Below are 16,515 nucleotides of genomic sequence, written 5' to 3'. Positions count from 1 at the left end.
GAATCATAAAATTGGTGGAATATTATGATTCATGGTCCACGAAGGACTTATTCTCCTACTCGTAAAATGTTCTGTTGTATTTCTGGCAAATGATATAATATGAATAAATGCATTTAATCAAACGAACTCAGAAAATTCATATGATTCAGTCCTTGAAGAATTTAATATTCTTGAAGAATAGTAATCGCAACATATAATTATTAAAGTCTCATGAAGAGCGTCTATCTTGGAAGGAATAAAGTCTCATGAAGAGCATCTCATAGAAGAGATATATCCTCGAAGGAATAAGTCACTGAATGACTTACCGGTCGAATTTTGAATAAACACCATTAATCCTAGCAATGGATTTTATACCCAATTGAATATGAAATTACATTAGTACTCAGAAGGTACTAGCTAGCAATTGAATAATGGTTTTATATTGTACCACGAAGGTACATGGTGTAATCCCCATATAGAAAAGACTGGTATATGATATGATTTTGAAGATCAGACTAATGAATGTTGCATTAAATATCTTACTATGAAGTTTGATATATTATATCTCGAAGATATATTTAATTTGCAATTACGATACCCCTAAATCCTTTGAAAGGATTTTATTCTCCATAGAGAATATATTTTGATTGTATTGCACAATAAATCAATTAAGTGATAATTTGATTGCATCAAATACAAATATGCCTGAAGCATATTGCTCCATAACTCTCGATATATTCATAGAAGAATTGTGAGACAAGTCACGAAGACTTAGCATTGTGGTACTTACCATTGTTTATATGCATTTATGCAAAATGCGATTACGACATATTATACAATGAAGTTCAACGGATGTCACTATGAGGGGGAGCATATTCATTATCTGAAATAATGATTGAATTATCTATCACTTAGTTGCTTAAGATCAAGTAGATCTTATTTGCTAGAATGACGAAGTTCGTACGCATAATATTCTTGAAGACTAATTTATCTTGAAGATAACAAACCATGAAGGTTGTGTATTGTACTCTTTTTCCTTAGTGAGTTTTTATTTGAAATTTTCTCACATAAGGTTTTTAATGAGGCAATACGTGCAAATATACATCTTGCGTATGCAATGTACTTTTTTCTTCATAGAACTATTTTTTTCCACTGGGTTTTTCGGATGGAGTTTTTAATGAGGCATGCATTCCGCGGTATTCGCCCGAGGGGGAGTGTTATGAAACGTGTCCTTGTAGGACGCGAACGGACTTCTACCGAAACTTGGGCTCCAAGTAGAACCCTGACTCGACAGGTCCATATATATATAAGAGGAGAGGGAAGAGCTTGGTACAGATGTATTATTTAGAAAATAATGAGAAGAAAGCTTCATCCTATATCTGTGTTCGTGTGAATATTTTTTCTTATCGACAACGCGATGCTAGTCGAAATCATTAGTTTTACAACACCCACCGAGCACCGACGGCCGGTCGACCGGCAGCGTGTCCGACAGGCAGGCAGCCACACACTGGCGGACCCAGCGCCCGGCCACTCGGGGCACTGGCCCGGGCTCACCTAGGAGTAGCATCTGCACACAAGCTCTCTGCAAACGAATACCATGAACATAAGTTTAGGATAAATAGCTAGCTATGCATACAAGTATAAATTAATCTAAGTATAAACAGGCACAACTATTATGGTCCGGGCTCCAAAAATTTTCTGGGTCCGCCACTGCAGCCACAGCGAGACCCGACCGAGAAGCCAGACCGGCCCATCACGGAGACGCGCACGTGGCGCTCCGCAGCTCCGCGCCGCGCTTCGCCTTCGCCTTCGCATCCGCCGCGCGCCGTGTCGCCGCGAACGCGGAACGCGCAACGCGGAACACGAGCCCCGAAAAGGCCTCCGAAAGGGAACCCAACCCAACCAAATCAAAAGGCACGCTGGCCGATTCGGATTACCGCACCACTTCCTCGCGATCCACCCCGTCCCGTCGCCTCGCCGGGAAGCTCTATTTAAACGCCCCGGCCTCTCGCCCCCCTTCCCTCCCGCTCTGCTCCTCGCCCCGGCTCCGGACAGAGATCACACCGCTCCGATCCATCGCCGCCTCGGCCTCGGCATCTTCCCCCGTTCCTTGCAAGCTTGCCCGCCTCAAGAAGAAGCTCTCCAGCCATGGCCGCGAACTCCCCCTTCGACTGCGTCCTCCTAGGTAAGCAACAAGCGAGACGCTGCTCTTGCCGCCGATTCGATTTCAGAATTCACGCCCCTGGCATCGGCGAGGCGTGCCTCGTGCCCAATCCAACTTACAGCTCCGCATGGTTGTGGCCTCTGCCGCAGACCTGGACGACACGCTGTACCCGGGCAACACCGGCCTCGGCCCCGCCCTGAAGCGCAACATCGACGAGTTCCTCCAGGCCAAGCTCGGCGTCTCGGCCGAGCGCGCCGCCGCCATGCGCGTCGAGCTCTTCCGCACGCACGGCAGCTCCCTCGCCGGCCTCATCGTAAGTTCTCCCTCCCCTTACCCCGGCCCTGAATTTTTCTCCCCTGCCTGTGGCCAGGCCGGCAGCGGCAGAAAGCGTGCGTTTCTTCCTCTCCTTCTCGTGTGCTGACACCTGCCTTCTTCTGATTGGCCTCTGGATTCCGTCTCCGATTCCCGCAGGTGCTCGGCTACGACGTGCACCCGGACGAGTACCACAGGTCAGCAGAGAAACCAACACCCCAGAGCAACACGCACCCAATTTTAGTTTCTTCCAAAACCTGCCGCCGGCCAGCGTGCGTTAGCTGCTGACTGCAATTCATCCAAACCAAGTGAACCAACCAACTGAAATTCTGCTCAATTCCAACTGCAGCTACGTGCACGGCCGGCTGCCGTACGACCGGATCGCCGCCGACCCGCAGCTGGCGCGACTGCTGCAGAGCATTCCGCAGCGCAAAGTGGTGAGCCCATCCATCGACCGATCGATCAATCGCCATTCTCGAGAAATTCTTCCTTGCGCGTTCGTTGCAACTGATCGGCTGGAGCTTTTTTCTCTTTCTGACGCAGCTGTTCACCAACTCGGACCGCGCGCACATGAAGCGGGCGCTGGAGCGGCTGGGCGTCGACGAGGCCGTCTTCGACGCCGTGGTGTGCTTCGAGACCATGAACCCGCACCTCTTCGGCGAGGAGGGGCGCCGCGCTGCCGCCGCCGGGACCGCCCCCCCGGCTGTGGTCCTCAAGCCGGCGGTGGACGCCATCGGGGCGGGGCTGCGCGCCGCCGGCACTAACCCGCGCCGGACGGTAACTACTCCTATCCTAACTGTCGTTCGAGAGGAAAATTTTTGCAAGGTTCTTCACAAATTAAACAAACAAAGATATCCTCAGCCACATGCGTTTCACGACCATCGTAGTTAACCAGGGGCCACTCTTGGATGGCACCGTCGTCTAATGTGAACACCGATTTTATTAACGTTACGTGAGGACAGAACTAACAAGGCTCATATGCTTGCTAGAAAGTGACCTTATAGGTGGTAGTACTACAAGTCTACAATTATACTCCAACGACTAAAAAATTTAGCAGCAGAACTAATCCAGTCCTTATCAACATTTTGCTTTTTCGATGGAAGCAAATTAGGTCTGTACTGTTATCCGTGCAATTAATTATCAGCGATCGCTAAAGTTACTCTTGTTGCTCTGTCAGCTCTTCCTCGACGACAGCGAGAGGAACATCGCCGCGGGGAAAGCGCTCGGCCTCCGCACCGCCCTGGTACGTGACCAATGCAACCTCTCCTCTCCAACGCACCTCTTCTTCCACCTCGGTCCAACACACAATTATGCCCACCACAGCGCCGTGATGCCATCGAGTGATCGGGCTTGGTCTATTGGGTTGTCCATGTCCTGCGGTCAGGGCTTGCATTATTGGGTCACAAGTAAAATTATTGATTGATAATCCTGATTGCTTTTGCTCGTGCGAGCTTGCTAGCAGCCAAGCTGATTAGCAGCAGCGCTCTAGTGTTTGTGGCTGGCAACGGGTAGGTGGAAGGTGATGTCTGTGATAGGATCTTGCATCCTATGCAATTAGCATATACCAAAAAAAAATTTCTCTCCCCTCTCTCTCGTTTCCAGCGATGGAAAATGCAGGGGAAATTCGCTTTCGTTTCCTCGACAAGTCGTTTTTCCATGTTGAATAATTCGCGTGCAGATTGAACCGTGTCTCCATCCCTCTCCGTGCCACAAATCCGTGCAGAGCAACGAAAAAATATCTGGATTTTGGGAAGGGAACTAGAACACGTACAGTAGGTTTTCATTTGAAACCGTGGCCTGTCAAATAGTAGTAGATGGCCTGTCACGCCAGTCACACACACCGTCTGCCTTTTGGGCGATCGTGTCAACGTGACGATACAGTACGTACTGCAGACAAAATGAAGTGGCCAAGCCAACGAATCCTCACAATTTAGACATTTCAGATATTTGAGCTGTAGCCTCTCAAATGTGAGAGGTCAAGGTTGGATTTTCCTTAATCTAAAAAAAATCGCCTATGAACGCTAACATTTTTTTTGTCTTTTGCAATAGTGCAATATTCTCAATCCCATTGTGAAAAAGGCCACTATTAATTGATCGTATTAACCAATTTTGTCAATCAGGTTGGCAAGAGGGTGAGGAGCAAGGGTGCGGACTACGCCCTGGAGAGCATCGGTGCGCTCCGGCGGGTCATCCCGGAGATATGGGGCGCCGCCGCTGCCGCCGCCGGCGACGGCAGCGAGCGCTCGGACCACGGCATAGACAAGATGCCCATGAGGTCCGACCTGGACTCCATCATCCAGCCCACGTCCATCCAGGCCTAACTCCATCCGATCCCTTCACCTGATCCTGCACGATCCACGCCACTAATAAAGCTCTCCCTCCCTCCCTCTCACACTCAATTATCGTGTAAATTATATTCTGATTCCTGATGCGTTTGTGTGTGAATACCTGTACCTAGCTAGCTGACAGGCATGTACATCTCTGATCAGCATCCGCTTGTAAATCATGCTGTTGTTTATAATTATGTAAAGCAATCAAGTGCAGGACAAGTCATGTGTCACAACACCCGTCTCGCTATGCGATCATTGCGTGCTTGCCCCCATGCGCTTGTTCCAGGCGACAAATTTGGGTTAGCGACCTGCTTCGAGGAGCCAATTAATTTGGTTAGAGACTTGGACGGTGGCGTGGTCAGTGGAGCGTGACGTTCCGGGCGACGACGCGGATGCGGACGGCCGGGGCGCGCGCGCGCGTTCTACGGTTCTAGAACGATCCCATTCCCCTCCGCTGGCCGCGCCACCGGCGGCCGTCCCCGTCACCGCGTCACGTCGCGCTGTCGTCGCTATCCACTCCGCGCAGCCGCCCGCCGGGCTCGTCGTTTGCCGTCGCGCTCGCGCCGCTGGCTCGGACGAGGGATGCGACGAAGTGGCCTTTGTCGAGGCCGGCGGCGTGTCTAGCCGGAGAGAGCGGCGGCGGGGGCGAGTCACTCACGGTTTCGTGTCCGGCCGGTTGCAGGCACCCGGATAGAGTTTCTGTCCAGAGCCTGCCGTGTAGTGCTAGTACCAATGTACAGTCAGTGACTCGATCAGTGTGTTACAGTAGTTGGTAGTGGCTGTCAGTGGGCATTGAGGTTTGGACGGTAGTATGTCCTTTGTACTGAACGCTGAGGTGGAGGAAGAGACGTGCGAAGAGGAGTTAGCAACTTTAGCATGCGGATCAGGGAGCTGAGTGTACATCAGGGTTCACCTTACCGACGGTAAAGCGATTTTCGCCAACTAGCGGTATCGGTAAACCGGCGGTAAATCGCCGAAAACCGCTAGAAACCGCTCGAAATGACAATTCAAATTCAAAAAACCGGTAACCGTTGTTTACCGACCGGTAATCGATGTTTACCGACCGGTAACCGTCGTTTTTAACCGGTAAACACCGTATGACTTTGGAAAATTAAAAATTTTGGCAGCATTTCACAGTAATTTTGTAAATATCATTACTGATGGTATATATCAAACAATTATATAACATTTACACATACATAGAATAGAAGTTCATATCCATAAAAATAGAAATTCACATCCAAAGTCCATATAGATCATCACAACAATAGTCCATGCAAATCATCACAACCATAGTCCTCACCAACCATCATTGTCAATATATATAATACATAGTAGTGGTTTCCGGTCCAAATGAACAAATGAACAAATGAAAATATATGTACATATTTGAAATATGAACACACACATATATACATATAGCTAAAATGAACAAATTAACATCCAACTACCATGAACAAATGGATCCATATAGCTAATATGAACACATGTTTTTGAATATAGCTACACAACAAACATCTAAAAATCAATGTAAAATCAAGAAATACTCACAATGCAGTGGTTTCCGGTCCAAACACGCCGATTTCCGCTCGGAAAACGCCGAATACCGCTCAGGATTAGAGGATACCGCTCGGGATTACCGGTCTGAAAGTTTTTTTATTTTTTTGAGTGCCCAAATAGTCAAATATTTGAACATGTTCTATATTAGAATGATGTATGTCATCTCTACTTTCTTACCATTTTTTTCTTTTTTATTTCAAATATTTTTGAAAATTTTAAATTCGGGCGAAATTTTTCGAAATTTACCGCCGGTATGGGTTGCCGCCTAGTAGTGGTATCGGTAAAAATCGGCGGTAACCGGCGGTTACCGATCGGTAAGGAAAACACTGGTGTACATGCATGTCACCATGTGTCCGCATGTAGCATGGCGCACTTGGTGCGATTGTCCTATTTATCTTTGACGCTCGCAGTGCCACGCATGCTAAGGTGGATGAGGATAAGGACCGCTACCTGCCTACCGGAGCTGAGTGTATATGCACGTGTGTTGGTACATAGGGTACGGACAAACAGTACTACAGTAGCCAATTCCAAATTCATTTCCTAGTTGGAGGATGGGCAACCGCGTGATCTTCAGCTTCTTCCAAATTCCAAACTCATTTGCCTCTTATCAATCTTTTGCTTTGTTTTTTTTTTCTGAAGGAAACTAGGCCATACGTGGACTTACGTCCATTTTTCCGAAGGCCCATCTCCGCCCCGTTTACAACAAGGCCTAGTCTTCTGGGCCGAAAATCCGAAACTGCGAGGAACTCGTGGGCCACTTAAAAACCACCTGTGTGCTTGTTTGGGTTGTCTGTTTCTCTCATCAATGGTGGCGCCAAATCTGTTACCTATAACATGCGTGCTGCTCGGATGAGTTTTGGTGCTTTTGCCGGTGAAGTGCTCATCGGAAGGTTCTTCTGTTACTCCTTTGTTCATCGTTGGAGTTTTATGTACCAACACGAAGCGAAATCGGGTTGGTTGCTTGATCCCACTTTTGGTGGTTCAGTTCCCCTTCGGGGTTCTTCGTCGTCTGGCGATATGGGTTCCTAGAGGTCTTTGAGGCGTCGGATCCCTCGTTGCCTGTCGATGCGATGGTTTCTGACCATCATCTTCAGCCGGTTCGTTCAACATTTATAATGCATGTCGATCCCGATGTACTACTCAAGACGGCGCCAAAAATTCATGTTCTTCGCCAAGGAGGAGGTCGGCATCAAGCTGGGAGCTCCGGCCGGCGGCGGCGAGGACGACCGGGAATGTACAAGGACTTGAATGTAATCTCCAATTCATGTAATGGTGTCTTTGTAATTTGGGCTGTAATCACCAAATATTATGAATGAATGAAAACTCGGTTTCTCAAAAAAAAAAAACCTAAGAAAACCAACCGCTAATGATGATACGCTGCCCAGTTTTGCCAAAAAAGAAAGAAAGAAAGCAAACACTGGCCATAACCGCAGCATCGGCAGCCGACGCAGTTCAGGACTTCAGGCACATCGAGCAGAGGCCGAGAAATGGGCGCGCTCTGCCTAGTCTTCCCGTCCACGCCGCCGTCCTGCCCATGCGGCGCCGGCGCGGCCCGCTCGAGAGTGCCCGTGCTCACGGCCACGCCTTCCCCGTTCTCCCCCTCGTCTGCCGCCGCCGCCGTCGTCGCTACCCGGCTGCAGCTCGGCAGCAGGAGTCGGGGGCGCACCGTCGTGGCGCGGGTCGGCGGCCGGGGCGAGGGCGACGGGGCCAAGGACGCCGGAGCGGCGGCGTTCTTCGGAGAGGACGGGGTGGTGGAGGACATGGACGGGTACCTCGACTACCTGTCGCTCGAGTACGATTCCGTCTGGGACACCAAGCCTGCCTGGTCCGTCTCTTTGCTCTTTATCTGGAACAGTTTCTCGCAGCATATTTTGGTCGGGCGAAATCGTAAAAGCTGGAATTGACGAAGCATGTGATGGCGCAAACATTTAAGCATGATTTGTTAGCTAACACGTGTCATAGAGACATCCCAAATTTGTTGCCATCGATGTTGGCTATTGGAGGTGTAACTAAATCCTAAATCATTCTAGTATTACTGTTGTAGAAACTTGGTTCGGAGAAACATAAAGTACATCCTAAATTTCACTGGAATTTGTTCTTGCAGAGTCTGCTCCAGGCCTGTCAAACGTTTATTGTGTTTAGTAGTGTAATCAATCCATGACTTAAAGTGACATCTACACAATAACATCATCCAATTTCTAAAATTCGATATATGGTAATAAAGCTAGGCAACTGGTATCATATGGAAGCCCTAAATGAAATAATGTTTTTTTCTCACATATTTGCATCATCTTCATTTTTTGTGAAACATTAACAGCTTGTATGCTCAAGTGTTGTCATCATGACTATATTTCCCCCGCTTTCAGGTGCCAACCCTGGACAATATTGCTCACAGGAACTGCTGTGGTTGCGTGTAGTTGGGTGCTCCAATCGGTTATAGTTACTGCAGGAGTTTCTTTTATAATATGTGCATGGTGGTACATATTTCTCTACTCCTACCCTAAGGTTTGTATAATATTTTTGGAACAATTTAACTTAAAAAGTAGGCATCGGATTCTGCATAGGTTGTTTTCAAACAACAAAGGGTACACTTAAAATCAATGCAGGATTACCTTTCAAGTGGTGTGCCGTATGCTAACTAAGAAGGAACCCTTTTGGACATAGATGGTATTGGTATCACTTTTCAGAGCAGCAAGTACTAGATCATCCATGCGTAGTTGCTCACTGTCTCCAAAACTACTTCTAGTTCATAAAATGGGGTCGGCTATGTAGTCAGCATGAGTTTGTGCTAGTTTCAAACTGGAGCTTATCAGTCAATTAAGCATTTCTTATGCGCCAAATACCTGTCCAAGAATGATCCTGTTCTAACTCTGGTGAATTCTTTCAGGCCTACACCCAGATGATAGCAGAGAGAAGGAAAAAGGTAGCCAGTGGAGCTGAAGATACCTACGGGATGGAGAAAATCCAGTGAGGAGGATCTCCAGCACATCAGTGCTTCTGTGGAGTGCAGAGTTGTTTCTAGCATTGCTTGCTGAGAATGATAGTTAGAATGATTGTGCAGCTCAGGCTACACCAGTTGTCTTCAGATCTTGAAATTGCGACAGCATCATGGAATCGGGCTGCCTTGTTTATTCAAATCTTCAGCTTTCCCTTGTTTCCTTGGTAGATTCTGTTCGTGTTCATGGCACTAGTTTTGTCTTTTCCGTGAGTTACTGAACCGGGCCAAATTGTTCCAGCCCAGCTGACACCGTATAGGCAGCCCAATTATCGCGGCTGATAAAGCACTCTTCCGGCGGAAGCTTTTCCAACTTTTCGAATCAGGGAAGCATGAGAGCGGCGGCCCGCGTGAGGCGACCGCGGCCGCAACGGCCGCTGCCGGAGCCTGCGAGGCCATCGATTTCGCCGGCGGCGAGGTCCAAGACGAAGGAGACACCCGCTCCCCTAACCCTTCCTCTGAAGGCGTTCAAGTTCCGCCTGGCCAACGGCCCACCGCTGGCGTCCCCGGCGAAGGCCTTCAAGTCCTACGCCGAGACGTGCGCCTCCCTGCTCCGCCTTTGCCGCCATACCGCCGCCGCACCCAGCAACCGACCTTCTTCCTCCTCGGTCTCCTCCGCCCTGCCGCTCGTCCTCTCGTTGCATGCGCACGCCCTCCGCTCCGGCCTCGGCGCCGACTGCTCCGTTGCGTCGAACCTCCTCACTGGCTACGCCGCATTCGCCCGCGCCGCGGATCGCGACCGGGTCTTCGATGACTGCGTTGCTTCCGGCGCGGCCTCCTCCTTCGTGTACGATTTCATGGTGTCGGAGCACGTAAAGGCCGGGGACATCGCCTCCGCTCGCAAGCTGTTCGACGGAATGCCCGAGCGGAGCGTCGTGTCTTACACAACCATGGTGGACGCGCTCAAGAAGCGTGGGTCTGTGAGGGATGCGGTTGAGCTGTATGAGCGGTGCCCGCTTCACTCAGTTGCCTTCTTCACCGCTATGATTTCTGAGTTTGTACGCAACGAACTCTACAAAGATGCACTCCCTGTGTTTCACAAGATGCTAAGTTGCAGTGTGAGACCTAATGTGGTTACACTGATTTGTGTGATCAAGGCTTGCGTGGGTGCAGGTGAATTTGATCTGGCCATGGGTGTGGTGGGATTGGCAATCAAATGGAACTTGTTTGAGAAGAGTATTGAGGTACACAATTCTTTGATCACTCTGTATCTAAGAATGGGAGATGCAGCTGCAGCACACAGGGTGTTTGATGAGATGCAGGTGAGGGATGTTGTCTCATGGACTGCATTACTTGATGTGTACGCTGAGTTGGGTGACCTCGAGGGAGCTTGACGGGTCCTTGATGCAATGCCTGATAGAAATGAGGTCTCGTGGGGTACTTTGATTGCAAGGCATGAGCAGAAAGGTGATGCTGCAGAAGCAGTAAGGCTTTACAGTCAAATGCTTGCTGACAGTTGTAGGCCAAACATTTCATGCTTCTCTAGTGTGCTCAGTGCTTGTGCTACCCTTCAAGACTTAAGAGAAGGAACTAAGATCCATGCCAATGCCCTGAAGATGGGTTCTACCAGCAATTTGTTTGTATCCAGATCTTTGATTGACATGTACTGCAAATGCAAGCAGTGCACAGATGCTCAAAGGATATTTGATTCCCTCCCACAAAAGAACATAGTATGCTGGAACTCTCTTATTTCAGGTTATAACTGAAACGGCAAAATGGTGGAGGCACATGAGCTCTTCAAGAAGATGCCTGCAAGGAACGCAGCTTCATGGAACACAATGATTTCTGGTTACACAGAAAATCGACGATTTGTTGATGCACTAAAACTTTTCAATGCAATGTTGGCTTCAGGGCAGATTCCAGGAGAAATTACACTGTCAAGTGTTCTTCTTGCATGCACAAACTTGTGCTCTTTAGAGATGGGCAAGATGGTTCATGCTAAGATTGTCAAGCTTGGAATTGAAGATAACATCTTTAAGGGAACTGCACTCAATGACATGTATGCCAAGTCAGGGGATTTGGACAGCTCCAAGAGGATATTTTATCAAATGCCTGAAAAAAATAGTATCACTTGGACTGCCATGGTTCAGGGACTTGCTGAAAATGGCTTTGCAGAAGAGTCTATTTTGTTGTTCGAGAATATGATGGCATATGGAATATCACCGAATGAGCATACATTTTTAGCTATTCTATTTGCTTGTTCCACAGTGGTTTGGTGGAACAAGCCAAACATTATTTTGAAACAATGCAAGCCTATGGCATCCCACCTAAACAGAAGCACTACACGTGCATGGTTGATGTCCTAGCTCGAGCCGGTCGTTTGACAGAAGCCGAAGAGCTTCTCATGAAGGTTCCAAGTAACTTTGAAGCAAGTGCATGGTCAGCTCTTCTGAGTGCTTGCAACACTTACAGCAACAAGGAGATTGGTGAGAGGGCAGCAATTAAACTTCATGAGTTGGAGAAGGATAATACAGCGGGCTATGTGCTACTATCGAACATGTATGCATCTTGTGGTAAATGGAAAGATGCTGCTGAGATGAGGATACTGATGAAAGGAGCTAGCCTTAAGAAAGATGGTGGGTGCAGCTGGTTACAATTGAAGGGACAATATCATGCCTTCTTTTCTTGGGAAGCAAAGCATCCATTATCATTGGAAATTTATGAAATCTTGGATCTAGTAATGTGGGAATTGACTATTTGAATTTATTTTGGTGGTTTGCTACCAATAGGAACAATTATGAGAAAATATGATTCCTGTGTATTCTCCAGTTTCATGAAGGCAAAGTAGCAGCTTGGAGTTGTTTATGGATAATTATTGGAAGGGAAATAAGTCTGACTTCCCAAATGATGGTTACCATGAGTTTTGATGCTATGAGTTACACAAGTAATCAAGGATATCTGCTTCTTAACAATCACCAGCAACTTCTGGGTATATCTTGGTTCATGAATGTTCTAGGAAACCTGAAGCTTTTGATACTGCATTATGGTTTACATGATTTGATGTAAAACCAGCTTCAAAAAACAACAGAGTAAATGCAACACTTCTTTCCAAAAATGTGTATAAAGTACCAGACCTTTCCTGGGCACTTCTCCTAAACCCCCAACTGAAGGTTGCAGTGGTGATTTTCCAGAGGATGTAAATATACTGCAGTTTGCATTTAATGAATATTCTAAGAATAGCTTCCTGCAATGGGCTGGCTTAACTGGCATACGAAGCTGGTTTGGTGCTATGAATCCCTTTTGATGTGGATAAAAAACCTATGAATGTTTCCAGCATTTCATTTGGACAAGAAGGAATTTCCAATAAAGTTTGGGCAAAGCATCATCATGTACTACGAAATTCAGGTGCACTTTGTCATCATTATGCTGACTATGCATTTTGCTGTCTCATGAATCATGGGTGATAAAGTGAATGCTTTTATGCAAGTACTGCTATCTGCTTTCATTTAGCGCATTGTTTTGGTATAGTTGAGCGTGTAAAAGATGGTTCATAGATTGTTGGTTGATTAATGCATCCAGTTTGAATGCACTTCTCATCTACTACTAAGTTGAGGGCGTGGAAACAATCAAAACCAACTGTTTAAGGAAACCAACTGTCGTTATCTAATATATGCGTGTGACTTGTGGTGCACCATAACCACAGACGGAAGTCAAACATAATTTCATAGGCTAATGTTCACTCATCTTCTTCTTCTTGAAGACTGACCAAATAAGTCTTGATGCTTCTGATACACTCAGTTGTATGCTCTTTGCCCACATGCCCACATGGGATCATCTCTGGGACCGCGCAGATTCTTCGATTTCTGAATGGCCATCATCAGTTACTAAAAACTCAGATGCACATGTGTTTCAACAGTCTGTCAGTTAGTGTCCTGTTTCGCTGAAGCAACGACTGAACTGCAGGTTAACATGGTCGGTGGCAGGTGACCCATCAGCCGCCCGGCCCTGGTGTGTACGCGCGGGCGCAGCTTGACTCTCACCGCCCGTCCGACTCGTCTGGCCGGACGCGTCAGCGGCTCGGTGGTTCACGTCGGCGGGCCGGCTCTTTCTTCCGAACCTTCTCGCCACTCTGCCCATCCGACGGACGCGCAATCAGCGTCGGGCCAAAGCCAAAGGTCATAGCACCATCACTGAATCGCAAAACGCGTCGCCTTCAGGAGTCAGGTGCGTCTGCTGGCTTCTTCGGTTCTTCCTTCCCCTTTTTTTCGCGAACGTGCATGAGCACGTATTTCATTAAGAGGAGGGTTCTTCCTTTCCCTTCTCTCCCCACTCAAACCACTGGTGCTCACACCTTTACCAATCTCTCTCTTGTTTCTTGTTCTGTTCCAGAGAGTGTTGAACTCGCCTTGCCGGTGGTCTGGTCGTAGTCGGCGGCGGCGATGGAGCCCCTGGAGGCGGCGATAACGATCATCTTCAACGCTCTGCTGCTGGTGTTCATGGTGAAGCTCTTCTTCGCCATGTTCCAGATGAAGCTCGTCGTCATCCTCTTCTACCTCGTCGTCCTCCTCTTCGCCATGGCCTTCTCTGGCCGGGCACCCAGTAGCTTCTAGTAGCTCGTAGCAGGGATAGCAGGTGGCAAAATCTTTCTTTCCCCTCTTCTGTTCTTCTCTTTTGGAAAAGATTTGGTAGAGTTTTGCAGAGCTACGTCTTTTGGGAAACTCGATCGTCTCGATTTTTGGTTAAAGACTTGGTTTTCTCCGAGAAAGTATGCATGATCCGAGGTGCAAATTGCGTAAGCTTGAAGAAACCCTAATGTTAGTCAATCAAGAGCTTCTGCTACAGTATCATACTTCTATTTCTATGCAGATTCATGATGCACCTTTTGCCTGGATGCTTGTTGATGTGGTTTCCTGGATCACAAACAGAGCAGTGGTGCAGATGAAAAGCGGACAGTGTTGGTTGCGCAAATGCCACCCGTTTCTTTTTTTGCCATGTTTTCTTTATCAGGTAGAATACATTTTCTTTTTTGCTGGCAAAGGGTCTCCAATTTCTCCCAGAACCCTAAATCTCGCCGTGTGGCCTTAATAATTAGATTAGAGAAGCTTCCGGAAATGCGGAAGTGGTAGTCTTTCTCGGCTTCACGCGACGCAGATTTGGCAATTGAAAAAAAAGAAAAGATGCACCAACTTGTATATGCTATCACCAATGACTTTTTGTCGTCTGCGTCGTATATTTAATAAACATCAAAGGATCGCCATTCGCATTACATGACGACGGATTGACGTAGAATTCTCTGCTGCATAAATTAGTGTAACAATGAAAGCGCAGCGGAGCTGTTCTAGCAAGCAAACACATACAGCCGCCTAATGTTAGGCCCTCATCAATAACGAATGACGCTTTCTTAGAATTTTCCATGTTCCGGATTGGTTAAATTTTACTTGAATTATGCCAAAATTGAATTAATGCTATAAATTTGATTGATGCCCGAGACCTCTTTCATGCAATGGCATCTTTTCTCACTCCAGATAAATCGTTCTGTTTTTTTTTCCCTTCGAGATACTTGGATAATTCAGCTACACCAATTATCACATAAAGGTTGTTGCGACATGATTGTTCTGGATGGAAAAGCAAAACAAAACTGAAATCAGAAATGTTACATGATCCAATACACTACTTACTTTGCCTTTTTTGAAATGGATAGGAAAAAACAAGTCTAAAAACAGTAAAATCTCACAAGTAATTGGTGGCCACTAATTCGCTGCTGGCCTCGTCATTCTGCTTTGCCCTTGTTCCCCTTTGCGGCTTTGTAGGCGGCGCCATGGAAGTCGAGGAAGAGCGCGAGCAGCGACGCGTTGAAGACGGCGTTGAACACCCACCCGGCCATCCCCTCGCAGCCGCCGGCGGTGAAGTGGAGCCACAGCATGACCACGGAGGCCGTGAAGCTGAAGAGGAACTGCACGATCTGCAGCTCCGTGACGGCGCGCTTCAGCCGCCTAGGCCAGCGCAGCCCGACGCTGCAGCAGAGGTAGTACGAGTACATGACGACGTGCACGCCGGCGTTGGTGACGAGCGCGATGGGCATCAGGGACTGGCGCGTGGCGAGCCAGAGGTAGCACATGGCGATGACGACGGCGTGGTGGTAGACGTGGAGCAGCGTGAGCGGGCGGCGGCCGAGCAGGATGAGCAGCGTGTCGCCGAGCTCGTACACCTTGGAGAGGTAGAAGACGTGCGCCCAGAAGAAGACGGGGCCCGACGCCTCCGTGGCGCCGCCCGGGGGGAAGCAGAAGGGCCACGCCCACCGCGGCGGCGGCGCCGCGGCGGCCGTGGACAGCGCGCACCCGGCGGCCATGGTGGCGGAGAGCGCGAGGAGGACCGTGTTGTGGGCCGCGGAGGCCAAGCGCAGCGCCCGCGGCGGGAGCGGCGGGAGGCGCGGAAGGACGAGGCGGTGGAGGACGAGCACCGCGGCGAGGTAGCCGCAGGTGACGGCGGCCGCGAAGGACGGGGTCGCGCCGAGCGTGCGGCCCGGCTGCCAGCGGAAGGACGCCACCGCCGGGTGCTCCACCAGGAGCCACCGCGCCCGGCTCAGCAGCAGCGCCGCCATCGGGCGCGACTCACTTCCGGTTCCGGTGGCGCAACCGGCCGCTGAGACTGATCTGCTCGGCGACCTCGCCTGCTCGCCCGGGGTGTGGTATTCCGCGTGACACGTCGCGCGAGATGGGGAGCAAATCGGACGAGATGAGCCCCAGTGCCAGTGGCCGAATGAATCGTCGCCGTCACTGAAGACTAGGAGAGTGAAGCAGGCTGTCATCTTTTCGGGAGATTTGGCAGTTTGTTTCTGAATTTCTGTTTTCAGAGATTTGCGTTTGGGCATTTGGCGAGCCAAAGTACTCGCAAGCCACAAATTTTATTGATCCTCGCACGCAAGGACATGTTCAAGGAAAACTTAAGAGCTTAACAACCCTCCAATCCGAAGTCTAGAAATTCCAAGATGTGTGTTTAACAACCCACCGCAAAAGTATTATTTCTTGCCTAATTGTTGTTTTCAGCAAGCGCCGGCAAATCGATCCAGAATGACCGTCTGAAGTTTTCTCGCCGACTGATTTTCAGAACACTTGGCCAATCCTTCTCTGGTCATGTATGCCAATACAAGCATCAAAACACCCATAAAAAATGGTCTCGTTCAGGGTCGCATCCGTGCCGCTCCTGCTGTTTACCATAGAAATCTCAGGCAGCTG

At 48.7% G+C, this 16,515-nt stretch overlaps 3 protein-coding genes and 1 pseudogene across 5 annotated transcripts; 3 read left to right on the top strand and 1 right to left on the bottom strand.

Moving 5' to 3' along the window:
* Positions 1 to 1,918: 1,918 nt before the first annotated feature.
* On the top strand, positions 1,919 to 5,018 carry LOC120650079 (suppressor of disruption of TFIIS-like). 2 transcript variants are annotated; one of them, XM_039927099.1, is made up of 7 exons: positions 1,919 to 2,164; positions 2,293 to 2,456; positions 2,615 to 2,652; positions 2,805 to 2,892; positions 2,999 to 3,232; positions 3,633 to 3,698; positions 4,576 to 5,018. In XM_039927099.1, the coding sequence occupies exons 1-7, from the start codon at positions 2,128 to 2,130 to the stop codon at positions 4,774 to 4,776; spliced, it is 828 nt and encodes a 275-aa protein (XP_039783033.1). In that variant the 5' UTR covers positions 1,919 to 2,127; the 3' UTR covers positions 4,777 to 5,018. The 2 variants fall into 2 exon arrangements, with proteins under 2 accessions (XP_039783033.1, XP_039783032.1); XM_039927098.1 differs by having other exon boundaries at positions 2,615 to 2,727.
* A 2,706-nt stretch (positions 5,019 to 7,724) lies between these two features.
* LOC120650077 lies at positions 7,725 to 9,510 on the top strand. The gene is made up of 3 exons (XM_039927095.1): positions 7,725 to 8,170; positions 8,712 to 8,850; positions 9,233 to 9,510. The coding sequence occupies exons 1-3, from the start codon at positions 7,833 to 7,835 to the stop codon at positions 9,314 to 9,316; spliced, it is 561 nt and encodes a 186-aa protein (XP_039783029.1). The 5' UTR covers positions 7,725 to 7,832; the 3' UTR covers positions 9,317 to 9,510.
* A 139-nt stretch (positions 9,511 to 9,649) lies between these two features.
* Positions 9,650 to 14,145, top strand: LOC120650075 (annotated as a pseudogene). Its single transcript, XR_005665474.1, has 2 exons — positions 9,650 to 13,504; positions 13,670 to 14,145. The product of XR_005665474.1 is annotated as a pentatricopeptide repeat-containing protein At2g13600-like (transcript).
* Positions 14,146 to 14,830: 685 nt separating this feature from the next.
* Positions 14,831 to 16,349, bottom strand: LOC120650076 (elongation of fatty acids protein 3-like). Its single transcript, XM_039927094.1, has one exon. It carries the CDS (start codon positions 16,149 to 16,151, stop codon positions 15,051 to 15,053), a length of 1,101 nt encoding a protein of 366 aa, XP_039783028.1. The 5' UTR covers positions 16,152 to 16,349; the 3' UTR covers positions 14,831 to 15,050.
* Positions 16,350 to 16,515: the final 166 nt, after the last annotated feature.

Source organism: Panicum virgatum, chromosome 9K (assembly GCF_016808335.1).
Source record: "Panicum virgatum strain AP13 chromosome 9K, P.virgatum_v5, whole genome shotgun sequence".
Classification (NCBI taxonomy): domain Eukaryota; kingdom Viridiplantae; phylum Streptophyta; class Magnoliopsida; order Poales; family Poaceae; genus Panicum; species Panicum virgatum.
Note: the sequence above shows the minus strand (reverse complement) of the source record. Positions and strands in the feature narration are given on the sequence as shown.